The following is a 26035-nucleotide window of genomic DNA, read 5'->3' as shown; positions in this document are numbered from 1 at the left end:
TTTCGAAATTTTCCACTGGAAAAACATTTAAATGTTAGTTTTTTCGTTATTTTCCGAAATTTAGTCACAAAAAATGGTAATCCTGACAAATATTTATTAACTTTTGGGAAATAGGCAAACACGAGACATTTAAACGATACTTTTTTTGAAATTTATTCCTAAAAGGTTAATTAAATGACGTAGATTTCAAAATTTTGGATACTGTGCTTTGATAAAACTTTAAAATGACTGATTTTTGATATTGTCTTCAAATGTAGTCAAAAATGGTAATTTTAGATTATAATTCATATAATTTTCGAAATTTTCTATTGGAGAAACATTCAAATGTTAGTTTTTTCATTATTTTCCGAAATTTAGTCAAAAAAATGGTAATTCTAGCGTATAAGTGTAATTAGACGACGTAGATTTCAAAATTTTGGATACTATGGGAACTTCCTCCAATATTCCATTAGGAGATATTCCAGAAACTGTGTGAAAATTTGTTTATTTAATCTTAATATATAGAAAGTCAATTTGTGACATACTACTATTATGTATTTACCTAAATACTCTTGGCTCTTCTCCAACATCTTTAACTTCTCACCGGCAACTTCGAATTCCGTAATTTTCGTCCCCATAACTAAATTATCAAAAACTTCCGCCGTTTTATCAAAATATTCCGAAACTAACCTATAAAATCTCAAAGAAGTTATAAGAACGTTCCGTCGCCGCTCTAATCGCATCGCGAAACTTTTACAAACAAAATCCATGAAATCCTTTTGGGATATCAAATCTCTATGTTGAGCGGTCAATGTTTCGACGTTAGCAAAATTATCGATCTTGTGTATTAATTCCGCGTAAGTGCCGTAAGTTTCCCAACATTCCAATTCAATTCTTTCGTGTTCTCTTCGAAGTTCTTCGGCGGAAGCGACGTCGTAACCTACTTTTTGGTAAGAGTTGAGGAGATCTTCGGCCGGTCCAAGAATCCAATTGATCACCTTCGCGATATTTTCTTCTAAGCAACCTAAAAATTTGGAAAAAAAATATGAAATCCTCAGCAAATCTCTAAGGAATATTTACCTAAATCTTTGGTATCAGTATAAACTTTTTGCATCTGAATCCACGCTTCTTCTATTTGTTCTTGCTTCTTTTTAATATCGTTAATAATTTCGTCTATTTTTTTCATAGTATCCAATGTGTCTTGTGGGGTTGTACAATCCACAGGTTCGGAAGCTAATTTTCTTGTTCTATTATTATATTCGATATTCTCCACGAGTTCTTTACCTAGAATTTAGAACAGAATATATTTATAAAGAATTAATTTTTTCAATATAATATTTTTACCAGTTTCAGTTGCATTAAAAACTAACATTTTAGTCGATTCTGCCATATCTGAGCTCGTATTCATAGCCTCTTGGACTTGACTAGCTCGTAGCAGTTTACTTGCCAATACATACTGGTAAAGTTCATCTAGTTCTTTGAGAGTTACATCACAGTCTCCATAAAACTCCTCAACTTTCTAAAATGTACCAATTAACTTTCAAAAGTATTCACTAGCCAATGAAATCTCTTTAATAAAGTAAACAATTATTCTTTGCACTTCTTACAAAATTATTCACCTCTGGGAACGTCTTGGCCAGCCAGAAGACTGGATCTCAACTCTATTGACATTTTTACATAACATTTCATAAAAGAAGGCGATTATTCTATGAAATAATCAAGAATTAACAACTTGGATAGTCAATGAAGTAAAGACTTTAAAAAATTATGTTTTGAATCACTGATATCATGATACTGATTAAATTATATTATATAAAGAAATGTGAGGGTGTTTTGGGGATTCTAAATATTTCAGGGGTCGTATAAACTTACTTTGATTTGAACAAAACTATTTCATTTATTTAAAAAATGCCAGTGACTTTCTAAACTATTCAATTCACTTTTTGAGACGTAAAAACTTTCAAAAATGATGTTTTGAATTAATGATATCTGATGGGAGTTTGGGGGTTTTAAACATTTTTAGGAGCCGTATAAACTTACTTTGATTCGAAAAAAACCATTTAATTTATTTATAAAATGCCAGTGACTCTCTAAACCATTCGATTCACTTTTTGAGCCGTAAAAACTTTCAAACACGATGTTTTAAATCAATGATATCATGATACTCATCAAATTACATTGTATAAAGAAATATGAGGGGGGTTTGGGGGTTCTAAACATTTTTAGGGGCAGACAGTGTGATTTAAAAATCTATTATATTTAAATATTTCTAATAAGTATTAAAAATGTTTGTCCTGAATCCGTACCTGTCTATTTTCGATCCACTTGTCATGATTATAAAAAAAGTTGCCACCTAGTTCAGTGGGAAGTTGAGATAAGTCCACAAACTTGCACAAACGGGATCTCGGAATATAGAAAACCTGAAAAAAATATCTAATTGATTAGTCTACTTTTTGTAACTCGTATATACACTGCTGGCTGCACCACGTTCAAACATAATTATTTATCAATTGTTACGACAGCCCATGAGATAAATAAAAGAAATACACACCTTTATAGTGTATTGTTAATATCGAATAACTGAAGAAAACATTCTTTTATTTACTTCCAAGTTATTGGACAATAAACATATATCGTTTCCAAATTCCGTTTCCTATCATAAAGATTATTCAGCTTCTAAAAACACGTGCCTTCGACTAATTTTTACCTGAGGTTACATGGGTTCGCTCAGAAACAATTTCAATTAGTCAAAACTTGTGGTTTCTGCGGTGAAGAGGTCTTAATATGGTAAAACCATGTGATATAAAGGCAAACTCGAACGTGAGAATGGTCATCTCGTCAAGTGAAGATAATATCATTGGTATTACCAGCTACCAAAGGTTTAGCGTTTCAAAAAGAAGAATTTACGTTCTACGAAGTGCCCAGGCCCAACAATCAAGCATAGTAATGGTTCAATTATCATCTAGTCTTGCTTTTCTATAAATGGAAATAGCGATTTGATTAAAATTAACGGAATTATGAAAAAGAAATAGTACAAACAAATTTTTAGAATAAAATTTCGTACATTCGGATTTGCGATTAATTGGAGATATAACAATTTTTCAAAATACTCAATATAGGTAGAGATTTTTACGAAAATCTTCCTGCGATAAAACGATAATCCGTCCACATCTGACTGCATGATACCTGACCCAGGAAATTCTAAGTAATATTAAGTCTAGCGGTCATACAACCATGTCATTGATCCCAAGTATAGTTCTCAACTATACTGTACCTCAGTACAAGGCAAAAGGGGTGTAAATAAATACGGTTTGGCCTCCTTAGAGACCGGATCTCAATCCGATTGAACTTTTGAGAGAAAACCTTGATAGGAACGTCGGTAATTTTGATGAAGCATCGCGTGAAAAAATGTACGAAAGTTGTGAAAAAATACATAAAATATAGAGGAAGATTTCTTGATGGAAAATCAATTTAGTTAATTGTAGCCTTTTTCAGCATGGGCTTTTGATATTCCTTTACGCTTTTCGAGTGTATTAATGTCAAAAAAGTATTTCATTGGATGATTAAACAGTTTAATAGTGCATTGAAGTTTTATATAATATCCGCCGAAGAAGACGACGAATATCTCCAGTTAAGATCATGACGTTGGTTTTTTGGGATAATTTTGAATCTTGAAAAAGGAAAAACTTTCAACGACTAATATCATTTCAGCGAAAAAATTAAGCAAAAACGTTTGACTAAGAAAGAAAGTGTTGTTTCATCAAGACTGCTCAGTGGTCAAAGGTTTTCCAATAATGATTATAATTATAAAAATTTTTTTGTTTTCTTTGTTTGGCCAGACGCTTCGTAATACCAATACGTATAATGAACCTCGTTTGAAATAAAAAAATGTATCATTGATTAATTGCATAATACAATGCATTCAATTATAACCTTGAAAGTATATTGAAACAATTTGTTTTTTAAATAAATTCTCGTATCAACATCGATTTTTTTTCACACTCTTTGTTGTCGGTTAGTCTAATCTGTAATTCGATATCAAAATGCATAAAGTGCAATTTGATATTGTAATTAAATACTGAATTATAAAAAACTGTTCGTTGAAGTACATTAAAATATTTTTAAGATTAATTTATTATTAATATCGTAGTAACAAAAATATTTATCTACACTATTTGTAGAAACTCATTTGTAGCATGCTGAATATGTTTAAAAATCGAACCAGGATCTATTAAGGATATCGCTCCATACAATAGACAATGTGGACTATAATTTACCAATCACTCGATGGATAAAAGCGCAGATTAGTTTCTACCACTATGAGTTAAGCCCAATACATCTCATGTTGAAAATGAAAGAACAAAGAATTATGTTACTTCCTAACCTAGCTTAACCTAACCTCAAAGTCGTAGATAAAACTTATCGAACATAGAACTGAATTTATCCACCTCCTTAACAGTTTATTATGCCCTTATTGAGTCGAAATATATCTAGACGAAGAATTATTTTACCTGTTTGTCGTTTGATGAATTTGTACAATTTTCCACTCTTTGTTTGTCCCAAAAGGCATCAGGTCTTACCACGATTAATTTCGATAGCTCTTCCGGCGTAAATATTGCATTGACTTGCCGAATACATGACCTTGCAATCTTCCAAGATCCTTTTCTAGCGTCAATGATCACCGTTAGACCCCGCGCTCGACTGGTTTTACTGTAACAAATTTTATATACACTACAAGTCGAAAGTTTATTCATCCACCAGGAGCTTTGGCGATATAAAACGTTTAAGGCGGATAAACCACAACCACTGAAGATAAACGAATTGTATTGATCAGTAAACGTGATCTATAACTTAAAGATACCAGCTCAGATCAATAAATCTAAAGATCTATCTTCGAGTACTACACATAGAAAAGTTGAATTGGCGAAGTTGGCAATGACGAAAACGTCAAAATAAAATTAAGAGCTTGCAGTGGGCTAAAGATAATAGAGAGTTTTATGAGTCAAAGTTTGAGTATTTTGGGTGTAAGAAAAGTTTTTAAACGCAGGTCAAAAAGAAAATGGTTGTTGAATCCATATGTAATTACCATTGTAAACACTAGACTCGGTGACCTGGTGGAAATTAAAAGGATTTTAAAGAAAGGGGGCTATAAAAAAGATTTTAAAAAAATTTAGACAAAATGACAACGATCTCAAGCATTTGAAAGAATTCAAATTAAAGAAAGTAATGATTTGAATGTCATAGTCGCCAAACCTTAGCTTCCACACTAGAATTTTTTGTGAGGACTCGATAAAGACCTTATCAGGTCAAGATAACCTGGCAAAGACTTGATGAGGATGTAACGCAGATCACTGATGAGGCCCTGATCAGGTGTATCTTATAGTTTTCGTCAGAATTGCCTCAAATACTTTCTTTCGTGATTAGTACTGATCAGATCAGATTTTAATTTGCATGGTTAAGGTTAGGATTGAAGCATGCGGTCCTGATTTCGATCACTGGTATGTATGAGAGTTAACAGGTTAAAACATGCAAACATTATTTATAAAAATACTTTATTGATCATAGAAATGTTGAAAGATTGGAAATGATCGGGAAATCCTAAAGAAAAATTAATTTATTTTCAATGGGGTCATTTTAAAATGATTATAGTGTGGACTCCACCAGGAAAACCTGAAGAAATGTTCAAATCAATTTTTATTTTTCGACATTATAACAGAAAATGTGAAAGTTGTGCACTGAAATAATAAAAGCAATCGATATTATTTTCAAGTGTTGTGGGTATTGATAAAAACTAGTGTATATCGTAAGTGTAGAGCACGAATTTCACGTTGAAGATAGTTTCTCTTCATCTTAAGTAAACGTATTATAGAAAAACAAAAAATAAACAGGGAAATGAATATAAATACGACCCTGTACAACCTCGTTCTCACCTGAATAGAGAAAGTAAGTACTGAAGCGGCGGTACGGCATCTATTTGAGGAGAGTCTGATGGGATGGTTATTAAAATTAAAGAATGCCCTTCTTTATCACGTCCTCCAGGTATTATTACTTGTTTTCCGTCGAGACATGAAACATCATATCTACTTTCCATAGCCTATATAAAAAAAAAGCATTATTTATTATTAAATGTTAATTTCTTCGTGGTACTTGCTTCGCGTACCAAAAGAAAACTTTTATATAATAAATTCATAAGTTTCTCAAAATTATTCATGCAAGAAGTGACTGGGATCCATCTACGATTAAGAGTCGTGATGAATTGGATCTTAGAAATTTAACAAACTCTTTTTTTCGCTATATAAATGGTAAAAGCTATAGAGTACCACTGGAATAAAAGCATTATTGTAAATGTAAACGTCCATTGATACTTATAGTTATTGATAGAAGTTGGGTAAAGTTCAATAAATGAAGGTAGTCACTTATCAAATTTCATATTTTTTAAAATACCTCGTGTACGATTAAAAGACTTGGACGCAACTCTCATAGTATAGAAAAAGGATCAATAGATCCATTAAGTTGAGCAGTTATTGATATTCATACTGAAGACCTCTATGGTTTCATAGTTAAAGAATGAATTTGAAGGAGGTTTTCCCGCTGTAATTATTTTTTACCGTTAGAAAGTTTATTGGTGAGAAAAGTCAGTATAAAACAGGTAAATCAAGTTATTAGGTTTTAGTTTGCCCTCAGGCTATGAAGACGATAACTTTGTTGTCAAAAAGCGCGTCAAATAGTGTATTTGTGAGTGTTGGTGTAGTGTAGTTTACACATTGTATTCAATTCCAAAGATCTATGTTCCAAAATGTTCCTAGATACGTCTTTTCTTTTCATAACATTTCAGATGTTAAACATAGTTTTTTAACTTCGTAACTTATGCCGAATGACGACTAAGAAATTAAATTAATCTAATAAAATATAATAATTAATATTTTTCGTTGGTAACTGAATAATTTTATAATATGTTTAATTTTAAATTACAAGGTTATTACAAATATTAAATAAAAGTTTATTATATAGGAGTGACATGTTCAATAATGTCAATTATGGATTGCGTGACAAATCTTTGAACAATAATCATGTAATAACAAAACATACGAGGTGTATACATAAAGAAAATCGAAATTTTTTAAATAAGAATCATACTGTATACAAATTACATACTATCTCTAACGGAAGTAGATATATTCTAGATGAAAATTGTATTATTACTAATTCTAATCCACATCGAAGAATATCTGTCATCAAAACAGAATGAACGTGTCAAGTTTTGTGTGATGATTGTTAAATTTTATCTAGCGAACAAAATCTAGTAATTCGGTAAGTTTCAAGACTGTTTTCAGGACTTTGTCTGCAGATGGAACGATCTTTGCCTTCTTTAGGGCCGGTTCCTTCTTTCCAGGAGACCATCCCCGTAAATACCTTCAGTTAGTAACTCCAATGAGTTCCGGATGAAGTAGTGGAAAATATTTGCTAAAATAGAGGCGAATAAATTTTTAGTAAGACCTAGGTTCTTCTGTGTGTGAGAGACTGTACCTCTGGGAGCATATTAACAGAAAAGAAGATTACAGCAAGATAGGGAAATCGATAGAAGTCCGAAAAGTTCCGCAAAGAGCAAAGACAAATTATATTTCTGAATAATAATCAACATTCTCAATCTTAGTACCTTATTACTTTTTTATAATACCCTGTATCATAGTTAACTTACAACATAAATAAAAAAATATAGAGAATTTATTTTTTTTGTAATAAATATTTTAAATAAACTAAAATTTATTAAAATATAATTAGTAGTACCTCAATTCCGGATCGACTTTTGAAACGAATCACATAATGACCGAGTACCCACTAAAATCGAATTCTCGACGCACCTTGAAGCACGTGGTACTACCAATGGTACCGTCGTGGTACTGCCATAGTAATGCTGGAAAAGTTGTCTCCTTGAATCCGGATGCGCTGTTGCCACTAATATGTGGTACATGGTCAAGCCAATATAAATAATTATAAATCTCATTTTCTACATCGTAGAAGTACTTTAAGTCATACCCTCAAACTTGAATTATGAATATTTTAAATTTTACATACAAAGTTGAGTGACTTTGAATGCTTGGTGACAAATCTAGGTATAAATAGCGAGGAGTCGAAAAAAATGAAGGAAATCGACCAGATAGACCAGCCGGATGGACTGCTATTAGATATTTAATATATAGATAGTAATACTCTACGTATTTAGTCAGCAACTCATTCTAAATTAACAAAAATAAGTATTGTACTTGATTTTTACAGAAAAAAAGTTTCAGTACATTATAAATTATGACTTTAAAGTCCGAGAAATGAGTAATAATTTTTTAATTCATTCTCAATTAATTTTAAGAATATTTATAATGTAAATTTATCAGAAATATTCGTATTTATATATAAATAAATGATACAAAGTGAGTTTTTAATATTTTTTTATTTCCTCAGTTTCATCTACAACTGTATATGTTTGGCAACACTGTATAGTAAAGCCCGGACAATGAGAGTGTGTCAGGGCAGACACGATAATTTTGGTTACGATTACATATTTGTATACGTTGAAAAGTGTCCTTCGTACACCTCGTATATATATACAATTTTTTTCTATTATTCCGAATACTTGAAACATCACATATTCCCACTTAAGTAGAAAAATTATGACTTAAATATTGTAATGAGCATATTTATTAGGTGCTATCAAGATACAAGTTTGCCCACTACAAAGTTCGTTGCTCCCACAATAAACTTCTGGGTTTTCTCAATTCTTCAATTAGCTGATGGTCGAAAATTAGTATTTTATATCGTAAGAATCAAGCTGAAATTATGAACATTCAAAATAATACAAGCAACAAAATCTAATTACATTTTTCGCGATTTTAAATTTATACAATTTATGAAACCTAGTTACGATTGAATAAATAATTTTTAGTTTATTATCATTCCATAATAACCTCAACTAATTTCGTTTCGTCACCGTCATCGACATTTCACATTATAGAATAACGTAAAATCCAATGAAACAATGTCATCAGACAGGTCAAGGTAATTTATTCTACTTTCATCTTGGAAATGCAAAATATCACTGCCCAACACAAATTTATCTGATTTGATGATACAATTTGTATGAGCAGTGTAAAATTATAATGGACAGTGTCGAGGTACCGTTGGTACTGCCTCGGGATATACTCTCACAGCAGTAGGGATAACACCAATAATTAAAATCGAGCACATCCTCTTTAGCCAATTTATTTAACAGGTTTTTTATCATTGTTTGGTTTATATACTAAATTAACGCATTCATACTGATAAAAAACGTGAATATATTATTTGAATTAATTTTTTAAAATAATCTTTCACATCCATATTGTAATTTTTTTTTATTCGCATGAATGAATGAATCCATAACATTAAAATAGATTTTTCAGTGTTATGCAACAAATAATACATATGAATCATTAATATTTAAGAGTTATAGTTTCTAAACCATCAAATAAAACAATTAATTAAATATTCTAAACTGTAGATATGCAACACTTTATACTTCTATTAACTACGGAACATAAAACAAGTTTTGTTCTATAGTATTAACTTCGTAAACTTAGTTATGCAACGCAATATACACATAAGTTGGCAGCTGTCACTGATTCGATGTAAACATATCCTCAATAATTTTTTTTTAAATTAAACTACTAATTTTACTTAAACATTTTTATTTTATTCAAATATCAAACAGATACAAATTCAAACATCAAATAGAACAAATTCAACGTATCAATCAAGTTACATTTTGAACTCACCCCAACCCATGAAAAAATAAAACATTGAAAATATATCCCCTAAATCGAGTCCCATATTTTTCACATCCGTCAACATTTTTTTAACTTCTGGTAAACGCACGACGTCTTCAACAATAATTTTCGTCTCCGGCGTTTTCAATTTTTCCAGTATCTTGTTGAATTTTTTGTTATCTCGTTGTTTTTCGTAGAGTTTCATGATGATATCGGTGAGCGGGACGACTTTTTCAACGTCAATCATGAAAGATGTCAAATTTTTTGGCGTATCCTCTGGAACTTCGGGTACCGTCACCATTTTCAAAAATGATTCCATACAAAATATTAATGTATCGACAGGAAAACCGATCGTCGAGAAAAATGATTTGAAACGTATCCATTCCGGTTTTCCTCTTATAATTTCCACATTTTCGTTCCAATCATCACTTTTCATGAATTTTATCGCTGCTTTGAATCCGTCGTCGCTTACTAAATGATTCTTAGCAATTTCAGTAACTTTTTCTCTCGGTATTAGTTGTAGGATTTCGTGTATTTCGGCTTGAAGAGAATCAGGATTTTCCGTCGTATTTTCTTGGCCACTTAGAACTCCTATTCCATAATAAATACATAAGGAAATGATGAAAAGACACTTCATCGTTACAAACGAGACAAAATTCTTCTTAAATATTGCAAAAGCTGATATAATATGGAGCTCTGCTTTTCAGGAGATTATTCGAATGACAGATCTTCAAATTAAATAGTCGTTGCTAGGTAACTAGCCGTTTTTTGTTCTTCTATTTGTGACGTTGATTTTCGGCCATATTTAAAATTAAACAGCGGCGACGGTTGAACTTATTTTTTAGGGTACAATTTATTGATAATAAAAACAATTATTATTAATAAAGATTTGATGAAAATTCTTTCAATATCAGTTGTAGAGTAAATAAATTCAAATACATCTCACCTAGAGCAGTATCTGTAAGACCTAATAAACAGGCAGACAACAAAAATACTCATAATTAGTACGTATTATTATTACGTTATCTATATACATTAGTATTAGATTGTTTTCAGTTAATCAATTTTCATGTCCAAAAAGTGAGTCATATCTTTTTTAAAACGAAATAAACTTCGAGCAATCTCCCTCCAACATCTCCTTCGTGCTTTCTTTTATGTGTTTTGAAATCTTATTGTCCGTCTTCAGATGATACCTAATAATAAAGTTGGTGGATACGCCCGTTGTTGTGGCTGCTTAAATCACAAATGTATGTTCGCCAATCGTTTCAGTCTACGAAAGTTGGCACTCTAATTCTAAATATACCTACTGAATGAACCTGATGTATTTGTAACAATGGTGTCGTGATATGTATTAGTGGCTATGGGGAACGCTCACATCAAACCCCATCCTCGACAAAGACACAAAAAACAAGTGCATTGGAAAGCTGCTGGTAAGATTTTTCTATTTTTTGTTGGTTTCCCGAGTATAGTTTTCGAAATATATTGTTTTTCGATCGCGGAATGAGAAGTGTAAGCGCTATTTTTGGACACTTTGCTGTTATATTTTTATCTTACTTATATATCGGCAGTGCGGTGGAATTTTGTTGATATTATAACGAATATTCAGTTTACAAAAGTTCTTTAATTTCATCAATACTGGCACTATTAACTTTCGATCTCTGAAGACGATAATTTGATTATCGAAACGCGTAAACGTGTAATTTTTTGAGGTGAAAGTAGTAAATAAAATATCCAGAACGCAATTGAGGGTAAATTATAATGTCAATACAATTTCTTATATTTATAATTGATTTTTCATTTCGTATTGTTCACGATGACTTATTTTTATCAGTTTCTCACTCCTTTTGCCAAAAAACAAATCTATAAACAAAATTAATGTGTCTTAATTATAAAAAATATATTCCACAAAATATCCAATAATTTGTTTAAGTTTGTGACTTATTGAACAGAAATATTAAGCGCCACACAATACGTTGCAGTATTATGGGTTGCCTAACAAGTAGGTCTTTTTATGCTATTTGGAGTATTGAAATTTTTGATATTTTAATACTTAAAAGACAATTAAAGTATTTTATCTCATGTTAGTACAATTGAGATTATGAAATTATGAAAATCAATAATCTAGTATTATATTTTGAAAATTAACTGAATGTTTGGAATCATTTGAATATTCTTAATAAGAGATTTTATGACTAAACATTCAGAATAACGTATTTTATTATGGGTATTATTGGAATTACTGGTATATTAAAACAACTAAAATAATTTTTATTGATGTTATATAACCCAAATAATGGATTTTCTACTGAATGTTTGTTACGTAAGACCATTGAAAATTGGGTTTGTGGGTTTACGATTATAAATTGGCAAAAGTATTTAAAAAACGAGATCAGATCAGAAATAATATATTTTTTGGCCTGTTAACAATGTTCTTGATCTTATTCGATAGGAATTAGAATCATAGCAGAACTAAGAGAGGCATGGGTAAATCATAGATATCATCAATGCCCATTATTTCCAAACTTACGATCTTCGAAGGTAGTCCCACTACGAGATCCTCTTCAGAACGTAAATTTAGTGATTTGTGATTTCATCCACGTCTAGCTACGTTACTGATTTTCAGTATTTGTGTAGAATGGTATCGAATGGGAAATTTCACCCAGCGAAAATGTATAAATTAACGTCAGAAATTTGGCAATGTGTTTGTTTGCTTTGCTAACTGATCAAAATAACAAAGTAAAAATGAAATTAGTCAGTTATATCGATAAGTAAACACATTCGAAATCAAGCATACATCCGAATTTCTATAACTTTTTTTAAATAAATTCCAATAACTTCTCGAAGCTCCATCATCTCTACTGCTCATATTCCATTCTTCTTCTTTGTTATTTATATTTCAGCGCGACCTTACGCTCCGGGAAAACCATTCCTCGTCACCGACGTAGAACCAACTCCGGATCTGGTGACTATCCGATGGATAAAACCAATCAGCGATGGAGGTTCACCCATATCCGGTTATTTAGTAGAACATCGACGAGCTGGATCCCCACATTGGGTCCGAGCTACCCCATTATTAGTACAAACCAATGAGCTAACAATAAGTGGACTGGAACCGGGATGGCGGTACCAATTTCGCGTGACAGCTGAAAACGCCGTAGGAATTTCTGATCCCAGCGAACTATCCGAACCGATAACCGTAACTTTACAACGATCAGCTGTTACAGCTCCTAGAATAACGCAAGAACTGAAAGACACTGATGCTTTAGAAAACGAAAAAGCGGAATTTGTCGTTCATTTCTTAGGACAACCGCCTCCGAAAGTTTGTTGGTATAAAGACGCTTTTGAAATATTTAGTAGTAGAAGAATCCGCATACTCACCGAATCAGATAGGAGCGTTCTAACAATACATCAATGCTCTCTATCGGACGAAGGGGAAATTAAATGTACTGCTACAAACCGCGCGGGTCACGTAGCTTCCAAAGCTAAGCTTGTAGTGCAAGCTCCACCTAGCGTACGCCTTCCGAGACAATACGAAGAAGGTTTACTTTTCGAAATAGGTGAATTGATCAGACTGAAAGTTTCAGTCGCCGGACGACCGACTCCTTTGGTATTTTGGAGCCATAACGGAGAATCTATTAAGAATAATGATCGATACGAAATGGAGTACGTGGATAACTCAACGATATTAAAAATAACCGACGCAAAACGCGAAGACAGAGGCGAATATTTAGTGAAAGCTGTTAATAAACTAGGAGAACATACTCAATCGTTTCTAGTAACTGTAACAGATAAACCCTCACCTCCAGGTAAAGCCAGAGTATTGATGGCGCTTGGTAGATCCGTTACCCTCACTTGGAGCGTTCCCAATGATGACGGTGGTTGTAAGATAGGCAATTATATAGTTGAATATTACCGCCTAGGTTGGGACGTATGGCTCAAAGCCGCAACTAGTAGACAGGTCACTACTATGCTAGGTGATTTAATAGAAGGAAGCGAGTATAAATTCAGAGTTAAAGCCGAAAGTCCTTACGGAGTCAGCGAACCAAGCGAAGAATCAGAAGTTATTTTTATACCAGATAAAAAAAGAGGAATATTGGAACCGTCAGCTCGCAGTAGAAGTCAACCTAGGGAAATAGAGGAGCCCCCAATGGTTAAAAGAAAAAATAGGTCTGCTACAAGGATGGATAATTTACCATTAATACAGGAAGACGAACCTCCAAAACGTCCTATACGTACAAAAGTGAAAAGTCCTTCGAAAACTCCGGAAGCTTCTCCACTACCTACCAAAAAAGATTTAAATAACCTTAATAATAAAAGAGAACTTGAAACTAAATTAAATAAGGAAATTTTCGAAAGATCTGATAGCTTAACACGAGATTTAGCCTACGGAAGTCCAGGTATCAAAGTAAGAAAAGAACTTTCGCCAGAGTCGAATCAACCTGATATTTCTACTAAAACTGCAACTACGGATCATGCGGTATTTAAAGTTCGTATAGAACCTCCTGAAACTGAACAAAATCCTTCAAGTACTAAAGACAAATTACCAAGAGACAATAGCGATAACTTCACAGGTAGCTCGGAATTTATGTTGGTTCTCTATCCTGATGAAAACCAAAAAGGTAAATTATATTTTTTTCCATCTTTCCGAATTTGAAGTTTGTAAATTCATAATAACATGAAGGGTCAATGTCAAGCGTGTTATAGCTTTCCTTATGCTTCTTTTGGTTGGTGTTGACAAAAAAAATTATAGAAAAGACTTTCTGCAATGTCAACCGATTCAATTCGTCAACTATTACTATGCTTTTCAGAAGTATCAGCGTCTGTCTGTGAACTTTGTACTGCCTCCCAAAGCTCTCTATGTTCTAAAAACGTGAATTTTCACTTATTTCGATTTAAGAAATATTATAGCTATAAATTACAGATTCCAGAGGTTTTATTTTTATTCTTATCTTCAATCTTCATTCAAATATTTCTTTGTTCAGTGAACGAAACAGTTTTTCAGAAAAACTGTGCTGATTTAATGATGGTTAATTATAATTGTAGGTCAGACAGATTTCGATTTGGATGACGATATGATGCCGCCTCCAATGTCATTATCCGCCCCCGAATTAGGTAACGAAGCTCCAATATTCAATCCGATAAAATCGTCTGCTAGTTCTACGGAACTTTTACATGAAAGAGCCATGAAGAGATTGTACGAAGCAGCTAAAGCCGAAGAAAGGGAATTAGAAAGAAGAAGAATATCTGCTGATATGAAAGGACTTAACATAGAAATACCAAAAATACAAATCAATTCGAAAGATCAACCGGAAATAGAGAGAATAAAAAGAAGATTATCAGGCGGAAGTGCGCAACAATTTTGGACAAGAAGACATAGTTTGAAAAATTCTGAAGAATTCGGTAAATTCAATAATAAAAGATCTAAATCTGAAGAAATAGAAGAAGAAATTTTCGAAAAAATCAGGTCGGGAAATCAATCTAGAGAAAAACGTAAAATAAATATAGCCGATGTAGAAAAATGGGCCGATGATTATGTTTCTAGTACAGAAGAATCCTCAAATGAAGAAGACGATAATAAAAATTGTTATTTAACAGATGAAGAAGAACAAACTTATCATCCTAGGGGACTAAGATCGATGTCTTTTAGCAAAGAAGAACCTTTCGAAATATTAACAAAAAGAAAAGAGCCTCCTAGTCCCGATTTCGTACCGAAACCGATTTTAAAGAAAAAAGAACAAGAAGATACGCAATCTCCATCAACATCGCCTAAATTAAGAAGATCAAGTTCCCCTATACCTCCGAACATCACTTCAAATCCAACAATTAATTTTCCTTTATTACAAAAAACGATACCAGAAGAAACTTCTAGATCTCGATCGTCTTCCCTTACCCCAAATGATAAAAAAGAAAATAGACCGAGTAGTCCGAGGAAACGAGCGTTTTCTTTATTACCACAAATCGATCTTTTTGAAAAATCAAATCAAAAAGAACCATCTAGAAAACGATCATTTTCTCTAATACCGCAAGAAGATTCTACAGAAGGAGTTATACCGGAAACTATATATAACTTACCCTCGTCGAAACCTTCTTTTTTAATGCAAACAATATCAGCAGCAGCTACTATATCTGGTATAACAGCAGCTAGTATAGTAATACCCGATAGATTAGCGGAAAAACAGAAAGACGCCGAGGAATCTAAAGTAGTCGTAGATCACTACAGTGATATCGTTAAAAATTATGGAAATAGAACAAAATCTTTAACACGTAGTAGGGAATCTTTACAGAAGAGTAAAGATTCTTTACAGAATATTGAAGATACTAAACTAACACAAATCAGTAGTGAAACTCCTCGTAATTATCATGATAATTATCCTTCTTACAAAAACGTTTCGTCTGATTTAAACAATAAAAATACAGTTTTTTCATCAACTTCTTCAGCTGAAAGTGGTTATATTAGTTCTAATACATCTAAAGTTACAACTCCTACAAAAGAGGAATCATCATTTATTCAAAAACATCCTACAATTAGTCAAAATAGCGAAAATCCAGTAGAGAAAGAAGAATCAATAAAACCAGAGGAGGTGATATCCTCATCGAGTTATAGACCATTTTCTCCTAATAAGGAAAAGAAGAATAGACCGTTTTCTCCGTCTAATAGATCCCCAATGAGAAAATCATCCACATCTCCTTTAAATAAACCGGAAAAGAGAAAAACTCCTTCGCCTTATCCCAAATCTCGAATCAATAAAGATGATATAAAATCGTCTCGTTGTATCGAAAAATCTCCTGTCAGGATACGACATCCCAAACTAAAAGAAATCATGACTCAAACTTCCGAAGGATTAGGATCAATGGATGAAAATTATCCTGAATTTTTACGCCAGCAACGACAAATGGAATTAACAGCCGAAGCGGAAATCAAAGTTCATAATTTTTTCGATTATATAACAGATCTGGTTATGTTTTCTTTAGCGTGTTGGTTTTATCTATTCAGTAACGAGTTATTTGCCATTCCTGTATTGTTGGTATTGGTCTATAGGCAACTGCAAGCGCAATATAGGCATTTTAGAAATAGATGTAGGCAGATACAAGATAATATGTCGAGAAGAATACCTTTATGGTTTTTGAGGTTAATACGAAAAAGTAAAAAGGAATGAAATTTTCTTCTTTTCATTTAGAAACGTCGAAATTTATTTAAAATTTCATATAATTGATATTCTTTATTTTAACAAGTTATAGTATAACTTTTTGAGCAACCCTCGTATATGCAATTTATTTTTAAACGTTTAAAAATTTTCTTGTATTATAAAGTCAATTAAAACAAGTTAATACAGAGGTATAGAATATTCGTTTTGATTAATTTTAATGTAATTGTTAATTAATTATAAAAATAAAACGTTTTTATATACATTATTTGTTTTTATGGATAACTCAAAAATACACGAAAATCCTCTTATAGAAACCTTCACTCACTTAACCTTACTAAAACTAATATTCAACAGAGAGAACTATAAACCTTTAACAAATATATTATAGGAAACTATCATTGTTATAAAGAATTCTATAATGTAGTAATGCCTTACTATAACTACTGTTCAAAAGATGGAAATATAAACCTTTTATAGAAAACTGTGATTTTTAAAATGGATTCTATGATGTAGAAAACTTCAATGAAATTGAGACAAAATATCATGAAGTATGTATAAAACGATCTAACAATTAAAAAATTAGAAAAATTTATAGCCTCCCATGCTGTACATTAGTTTTACTAAGGTAAGTTTTGTAGTGAAGGTTCGTCTTCATCTTAAAATAACAAAAAATTTATTAAGCGTTTATATTGCCATCTATTGAACATTAGAGTAAAGTAAGGTAAATAGAGAAGGTTTCTACTTCATAGAATCCATTATAACTATGACAGTTTCCTATCAAAGATTTATAGCCCCATCTGCTGAACATTAGTTATAGTAAGGTAAGGTAAATAGGGAAGATTTTTACATTATAGACAATGACAGTTTCCTATCAAATATTTATGAAAGGTTTATAGTTTCCTCTGTTGAATAGAACTACAAATATATGTTTTCATTTCTCCTTTTTTATCCAAATTATAGTAGTAGTAGCATCTATAAACAAAATACAATCCTAAAAGTAATAGCTTCAATTCACGTCGTAATTTTTTTATTTTTAGTATAAATTTTACTACTGCTTACCAGATGACAATGTAAATCATAAATTAATTTTTCAAAAACTTTCAAACGCCGAAGTGAAAGTTGCATATTTAGTAGGTACTATAACCATACTATTTGATTATGAAATTTATGTTAATAATTTAATTAATACAGTTAGTTTTAATAATAAAAAATAAAATTTAAATTTACGGAACAATGCCAGATGTGAAAATAAACTTAAACTTTTCATTTTTATCTATTTTAAGGTATTTTAGTTACAATTTGCTTGAAATAGAATCAACATAAAATTATGTACATCATTGTTTATTCCCGGCATTCGTTTAATCTATTTTTACGTATGATCTGCACACCCTTCATGCTAAAAACGATTGCCAATTTTTAATAGACCAGTTTATTATAGTTAAACCAGATTTTAATTAAATATACTTTTCATTTTCATACGGTTTCTTATCGTTATAAAATAAGAAAAAACAATTAATTATAACATCTAATATTTATATGAAATGTTTGTAATACTTATAAAAAAAGTTATAGCTTGAAATTTTTCAACTCAAAAGCTGGCCTACGTTTACTTTTACACATTTTCCGAATGATTTCAGAGTTTCATTTCTCACTCTAAATATTGTCAATACGGTATCGATTTTTATAAATTTTTCTTTAATAAATTCACGTTTTTTGTTTATAATAATGTATTGTGGAGATTGTGCTGAAGCTACTGCAGAAACTTTGGACGCTATATCCAAAATAAGTGGAGTTTACAAGTATTCATATGAGGTAAGTACAGAAGCAATGTTCTTATCAGAATACGTATCAAATCGTTTCTTATATTTGTTGACCTTGAGTTTTTTTACAACATAACCGTGTTTAATACAACTTATGATGATAATATACAATTGTGGAAAGTATTGATTATCGATTTACCAATGGATACAAAATAAAATCAGTCAAACAAGCGGCAGTATAAATAACTTGTCAAATATAACGTAAACATATTTTTTTAATACGAATTTTATTTTTAAATATTTTTTAACTTATAAAATTGAAACACCTCCTGTCGCTGGAGGGAAATAATCAATAGTTTTGTTTGAAGGGCGTGTTTTTCCACCCTGTCTGACTATGTCGTCAAAGGTTACTTAGTGTTATTAACGAACATTTTAGTTCCAATGAAACAGCCAAGTTTTCTAGATAAAACTGGAATTTCATCGATTTCTTTGAAAGGCTAATACTTGTAGCTCCATATATTTTCATAATTTTCACTTCTTATACTTTTTTTGTATGTTTTCCGTGATTATTTGTCATGATTTTTGTATATGTGGAATATCTATTTATCTATTTGGTTTTGGTAGTTTCAAAACTTTTTATGGTAATAGTCGTTGCATTAAAATACGAAATTTCTCTTAAATAAGTATATAGGAAATAAAAATGTCATATTCAACTTTTTAATCAGTTAAATCACCTATAAATCGTAATTAATACAGTCCCTTCTTTTTTTCTTATACCGATTCTTATCAAATGCAAGAGATACGCACTAATGATAAAATTACAGGTCATGAAAGTATTGTTTTAATGAATTATCGGATTAAGTTCGTAGGGTAGTAGAACAAGGCCAATTTGAGTGAATCATTCAACTCGTACAAAAGGTTACGAATCCCTTCACCGCACTTCATTGTATTCTTTAATATATTTAGGTCGTGTTAATTTTCCCACCTGCATTTCCTTATCTACGATTTCTGCTCTTCCTTTTTTCTTATGGTATTTACTTTATAACCTATTCAGGTATTCGGTTGTCTAACATTCTTTTTAGATGATCACTCTACAGTAGTTAATTGGTTCTAATATCATCGACGATTCCCACATCTTATACTGTTTCCTCTGGATTTATTTTCGACAAAGAAATCATCAATATTTAGTTTAATTTCGTTTAAATGTTGATGAATGGTATTTGCATCTTATTACACATTATTTCGTCTTCTTTATTGTGTATGGAAGTTACGTGTGTACTTTCTAATCCGGATTATATTAAAAAAAAAACATAATGAAAACGAAATGACTCCTCAATGTTATTTGCATATAATATGACTGTTACGATATAACTATAACTGGAATTAATACTATTTTTATTATAATTTTCTAATATAAGATTGGAAAAAACAAGCATAAGATGTTTATGGGGCAAAAAACTATGGAGAATCATACAAATTTATGATTTATGAACAACGTAATAAGGATAAATACAAAATCGTAGATTTTTTTATAGAAAAAACGAAAGGAAGAAGGCGATTTGACGCCCTTTTGTAACCATTATAGCCTTAGAATGTTCTCAAAAAATTATTTACTTCATCCTTAATCGTGAGACGTCGAAATGTATAACCAGAAATTACATATAGACAAAAGCTCGTTGGTTTGTTTGTGATTTGTATAAGAGAAGATTTTGCTCTAATATAGAAAAGATTGCAATTTTCGGGGAGGTCGTTAGCATGAGAAAAGGGTGATAGGGAAGTTTCCTCTTGGGTTTTAAGGGAAGGGACCGCTCTGTGGGTTTTTGACACAAAAATTTTTGGATTCGATGGTACGAATCTCAAATCTAGAATTGTACGTCCTGTATAAATTAATTTATATCAGTAGTTGTTGACGTCAGTCGAAATAATTCTAAAGTTTATTCAACAATAACAAATATTTGGTAGTTTTATCTGTCTGTACACTTTTTTTCACGTTCTTCACCTTGAAATATAGACGTAAATGCAAATTTCAAAATCTGTTAGTTTACCTTGGAAGTCTGTTTAAAAAAAAAAGAAATATTCTCACTATCGAAAATTGAAAAGAAACGTAATCATTCATCACATCGACTTTGTGTTCTAAATTGAATTTAATTTTCCTCAATTGATCAGGGACTCAAAGATGGAGTCCCATGACATTAGTGGAATTAATTATATTAATTTTAAATTGATCCTTTAACCCTTAATCATAATTAACAAAATTGATGTTAAAGTTTTTTTTCTTTAAACCCGAATAAAACAATAATGTATTCTTTAATACGAGGAACAAACTAAAGGACACCTTCAGGAACTAATATAACGAATTTAACTAATGAGATGCCTTCAAAAACAAAATTTACGACTTAATGTCTCTCGATATAATTTTTTCAATGTTTCCTTTCGTTGTTGGTTATCCATATTTCGCAAATCTACTTTGAAATAAGAGAAAGTGACTTTTTACTGTTAGTATATCCCACCACTTTAATTGCTTTAGTTAGACGAGTGTGCTAAAGCCTCATGTCGTTGCCGCTTTAAATTCGTTCAGCAAATTTTCTTTTTACATCGTAATACATTTTACAATTGTCTACCCTCCCTGCACTCCAATACTAAAGACGTTTCAAGTTTTCTTTCAAAAACTATTTTCTACGTTTTAGTATAATGTGATTCGAAAGGGTATTTTTTTTATTTTTAAATCGTATTACAACGAAAATGGTTTTTTTAAGAAAACATAATGACATTCAATACCAACCCTTCTAAATTACTCTCACGTATTTGAGATATTCTCAGAAAAAAAAAACGTTTTATAAGATTATAACAATGAAATGTGTGACAAATTTTGTTAATTGAAGTTAACATCTATGTCAGTATGCAGCCATTGTCTTTTTATTCAATTTGGATTAGCGGAAATTGAATTAAAAATACCGTTGGTTGAAAAAAAGGGACAACATGTATAGGTTAATTAGTCAAACAGATTAAGCAATTGTTCTAGGTTTATTTGCCCTCAATTATTTTGAGATAACACATTTTACATTCCGAGGAAGTGACATCAATTCAAATATGTACTTGAGATGTGTACAAAAAATGTTTATGAATACATTATTGAACTGAATGACAATTTTCATTAAGTAAAATAGTTTTTTCTATAAAAATATAATTAATAAATTGTCGTATATAAAAATATTGTTATAAGAGATCAAATTGTTTACGTTTTATCTAGGTAGTTGAAAATTGTATATAAGACGCATCCTATTAACTGCGCCAATTCATTTTTATGAAACGGTGATGTCATATGAATGTTTTGTATTTATTTTAGATACAAAAAATGTTTTTTTTTTCAGTTCATATAATATCAATTTTGTTAAAACTAAATGAAAAAGTTAATGAAATAATTTTATTTATATCTTTTCCTCTTTTGTTTTAAGGTCATTCCCACATTTTGTTAACTGATATGGTAAACGTAGTGAACTATAAAAGACACACCTACCTAGACGGAATACGTTAAATGATTAATAAATTAAAACAACCCTCTATTTTCCGTGACAACAATTTTAACTGTCATAAGCGGAGTACAAACTTTTTTCTCGGATTTTCCATAGTAGAAACAAACTTTTCAAAAATGAAATTGCTTAGTAACGTAACGAGCTTTACGGAAAACCAATTAGATGAAATCAAATATGGAGATGGTCACAAGCGTTGTCAAAATTGATAATAAACATAAGCAGATTTTTTATAATCAATTTATTTGTAATCGTTCTACATTTAGTTGAACCAAAATGGTACAAAGATTCTAGTGGAGATCTTTGCATTTAGGCAAAGATCGTTAAACCAAATAGATCAACTAGCTACATGTTTTATTCCCAGATGAGAAACTTCTGCAATTCCATGGCCGAACTCAATACTTTGAAAGTTTTAAATTCTTCCTCGTTTTTACAACTTGTACGGAAGCCATTTGAGCTAAAGCTTAAACGGAAACTATGACCTCCCAATAGACTTCTTTTTGAACGACGTTAGTAAACCTTGACCTCTTCAAAGGTTCAAATTGACACTATATATATTATTGAAGTCTATTCCGTTGCTTCTCTACAACTCATAACAATACCTGGCCTTACCTAGAGATTCAGTAGTTGCATGAAAAATATTAGAAAGAACACAATTTAATACATCAAGTTTCAAGTTTGAAGACCTCACGTTGCTTAATATTTGTTTGGCAGCCATCAATAGTGAACATTGGTCATCGTTATTTGAAAGGATTTAGCCCAATCAATATACAAACCGAACTAGATTCTTCTTTGGGTCAGTTTCTCTGCTCTGCTTCTTCGTTATCAACATTAACAGAGTTTAAACCAGGCCTTATGACCTGCGAAGACCAGCATCCACAAAATGAGGTGACGACTCCAGAAAATCAACAAAGCGGTACTGGATGATCGTCAACTGAAAGCAAAGATCGTCCCATATGCAGGTATTTCATTGATAAAGGAAAAACTATTAACGGCGTGTATTAAACAAACTTATTGCAACGTTTGGGCAAAGAAATCGAGCAAAATGGCCACATTTGACTTAAAAAAAGAAGAAATTGATTAATTAAAGTTTGAATTGCTACCTCATGCACCCTATTCGCTAGATTTAGTCCCCTCAGAATATTTTCTGTTCCTAGATATTAAAAAATATCTCGGCGGTCAAATATTTTCCAATAATGAAGAGGTATAGTTTTTTTTTCAATATTTTGATAAGTTGTATAATATACCTTAGCAGCAAGTTTTTTTTTAAACGTTTTAAGTACCTTGTATACTATTTTTTAATGCTATAATTAGTACAATACGTAATTGGTACCATATATTTAATTTTTTGTTTATAAAACTATAAAAAAAACGTTTCGTTTCAGTCTTTTCTCCACGTCTATGTTTTTATACAAGCTTTCCTTCCTATCACTTTCCATTATAACATTTTCTCGCTCGCAATTCAGTGACGAGTCTTAAAAAATCACGTGCGGTCTACAGTTGTTCGCGTACATCGCGTTAACTTAGTTGTGAAATTCGCCACCACATTTTTCTTTTAAATCAAAAGTGTTTAAACTTCCACCTGAGCGAATATAAGACTTTTAGTTTCATACTTTGATGTGTGCTGTTTTTTGGATCAAAATTCAAGTGTGGGACAATTAAAAAATGTGTTTTTTTAAGTGATTTATTAGGGTGTACTTAGCACTACATTTTAATTCATTTAGTTTTTATAAACATTCAAAAAATATCAAAAACTAGTACAAATATCTCCACATTTTTACTTGTAGTAGATTTAGTTTTTTAATAATTCTAAATATACATAAATTAATATTCTTTTTATTATCGCTAACAACCATTTTGTGTTTTTGATATTATTTAAAATCTATTTCTTTTTTATTGAAAACAAAATTCAATATGTATGAAAAGTATTTGAAAATTTTAAAAAAGTAGAATCGTGTTTTGAACTACGAAAAATCAAATAAATTGATACTATTATATTTATTTAACAATCGCACTTCGTTATAATGTACTTTTCATGTACCAAACACCATAAATGTTATTAAGAAACATAGAAATTTAATTAGTGCGAGTCGGCGGCCTTCAATTTGTTTTGGATGTGTTTTTTCGAGTGTCCCCCTTTTGTGGATTCACCAATCATGGCTTACGTCATTTGGAGAGTCGTAATGAACAAATATTCAAAAATTCGGTTGGGGCTAGCTGGATCAACGGTAATAATTTATTTATTTGCTTAATAACAATTATAATTTTATTATAAGCAATTGTTAATTTGAAACCTCTGTACTAATTTTCGTTATACTGTTACACAATCTTAATAATTAATCAATAATTTATGTTTATATCATTTGTCATTATATTGTTGTTAATAATATAATAATAATAACACATTATAATCAATATTAGAACGAAGTAGGAGGGTTGCTACTAAAGTAAACAGGTAGACAAAAATTATAATTTGATATTAGTTTATTTGTTTTTCAAAATATTCTCCATTCTTTTTATATATTTTTCATCTGTAAATTACTTTTTTCAACTTTCCCGTATTACATATTTCCTTATTGCAACTTCCTCATCTTATTATGCAGAAACCAGTTTCCCATCGCTATTTATTTGGATTAAGTTACGTTTTCGATTTAATTGGGTGTTTGTGAATTGTTTTTTTTTATACGAACGGAAGTACGTCTTTATATGCAATTTTTGATGGGTATCTGATGTGTATATTCCCGTCAAACAATGGGTTTGTTGTTTAGTAAATTGTCCTTTTTATAATAAAAGTGCTAATACGTTTTTTTTTGCTAAAAATAAACGTGACAAGGATGCAAATCGATAACAATAAGTGACTGTTTTAATAAAAATTATTTGTTCGAATGAATTTTTGTTCACATGACCTACTGTACAAATTATTATTAACCTAAACAGATGATTAAGCTTTTGAGTATTTATCAGGCTTAATCATAGGACAAATTTTTTGCTAATTATATAAAAAATATAAAATAAAAACAATTTACTCAAAAGAAAATAGTAAAGTGAAAATACAGACGTATTTTATTTTATGTTCAGGGTACCCTCGTTTTTTGGCGCTAGAAAATCGAAAAATCACGCGATTTCGATGAATTTTTTCGTTTTTATGGTGGATTTATAGAAAAAAAATATGGAAAATATTTCACCTGGAGATTTCATATAGTTTTATGATTTTAAATGTGATCATAAATGCATTTCTTCGCATATAATCATTCATAACTCTTTTACAAAGTATATACAGTGCTTTTCAGATAAAAGTATCCACCTTTAATAACTTTTGTAATACTGGTATTTAGAAAAAATCCAAAAACACGTCAATTTATGTTGGAAGGGGCAAGCATTATGGCTTATTTGAACTTACTGGAAAAGCCACCCCCTCACCTCTAGCAGCATCCCCCTTTTTTTTTTAAATTACTTTTCATATTTTTTATGTAAAATTTGGATACTCCTCTTTGAGCTGATTTCAAAAATGTATAATACTTGTAGGTTAAAGTGGTTAGTTTATGAGATAAACAATTTTTCTTTTAAGAGCACAAATTTTACTTATTATTTACTTTCACCTTATTTGCCTGTACTAAAATGGGTTGTACAACAGTTCAAACTCTTTAATCTTTTTAACTGTGCTATTTATTATGAAGTTACAATAAGTGTTCAAAATGAGTACCATTCACTTCTATACAATGGTATAATCTATTTTGAAATGCCTCTCTGACATTGCTTAATACGGCTGGATTTAATTGTCGACATTCATTTTCTATCCTCTCTCGTAAATCATCCAGAGA

At 30.9% G+C, this 26035-nt stretch overlaps 4 protein-coding genes across 5 annotated transcripts in view; 2 read left to right on the top strand and 2 right to left on the bottom strand.

Moving 5' to 3' along the window:
• The window catches only part of LOC130441960 (titin), a 159229-nt gene extending 151354 nt beyond the window's left edge, over positions 1–7875 (bottom strand). Inside the window, exons 1-7 of the mRNA XM_056775888.1 lie at positions 7768–7875; positions 5910–6073; positions 4491–4689; positions 2286–2399; positions 1324–1498; positions 1060–1263; positions 542–1003 (exon numbers count right to left, since the gene is read on the bottom strand). Of these exons, the coding sequence (XP_056631866.1) occupies positions 542–1003; positions 1060–1263; positions 1324–1498; positions 2286–2399; positions 4491–4689; positions 5910–6070 (1315 nt within the window). The 5' untranslated portion in view covers positions 6071–6073; positions 7768–7875. The remainder of the gene's footprint in view (positions 1–541; positions 1004–1059; positions 1264–1323; positions 1499–2285; positions 2400–4490; positions 4690–5909; positions 6074–7767) is intronic.
• A 1893-nt stretch (positions 7876–9768) lies between these two features.
• Positions 9769–10413, bottom strand: LOC130441742 (uncharacterized). The gene has a single exon (XM_056775526.1). The coding sequence runs from the start codon at positions 10411–10413 to the stop codon at positions 9769–9771; it is 645 nt and encodes a 214-aa protein (XP_056631504.1).
• A 583-nt stretch (positions 10414–10996) lies between these two features.
• On the top strand, positions 10997–17186 carry LOC130441524 (uncharacterized). The gene is made up of 3 exons (XM_056775245.1): positions 10997–11206; positions 12677–14395; positions 14820–17186. The coding sequence occupies exons 1-3, from the start codon at positions 11137–11139 to the stop codon at positions 16931–16933; spliced, it is 3903 nt and encodes a 1300-aa protein (XP_056631223.1). The 5' UTR covers positions 10997–11136; the 3' UTR covers positions 16934–17186.
• Positions 17187–18565: 1379 nt separating this feature from the next.
• The window catches only part of LOC130441613 (uncharacterized), a 184339-nt gene continuing 176869 nt past the window's right edge, over positions 18566–26035 (top strand). Inside the window, exon 1 of one of the 2 annotated variants that reach the window (XM_056775369.1) lies at positions 18566–18736. In XM_056775369.1, the coding sequence (XP_056631347.1) occupies positions 18650–18736 (87 nt within the window). In that variant the 5' untranslated portion in view covers positions 18566–18649. Of the gene's footprint in view, positions 18737–23678; positions 24443–26035 lie in introns of those variants that run through there. The other variant, XM_056775368.1, reaches the window with a different exon arrangement.

The sequence above is a fragment of the Diorhabda sublineata genome, chromosome 3 (genome assembly GCF_026230105.1).
Source record: "Diorhabda sublineata isolate icDioSubl1.1 chromosome 3, icDioSubl1.1, whole genome shotgun sequence".
Classification (NCBI taxonomy): domain Eukaryota; kingdom Metazoa; phylum Arthropoda; class Insecta; order Coleoptera; family Chrysomelidae; genus Diorhabda; species Diorhabda sublineata.
Note: the sequence above shows the minus strand (reverse complement) of the source record. Positions and strands in the feature narration are given on the sequence as shown.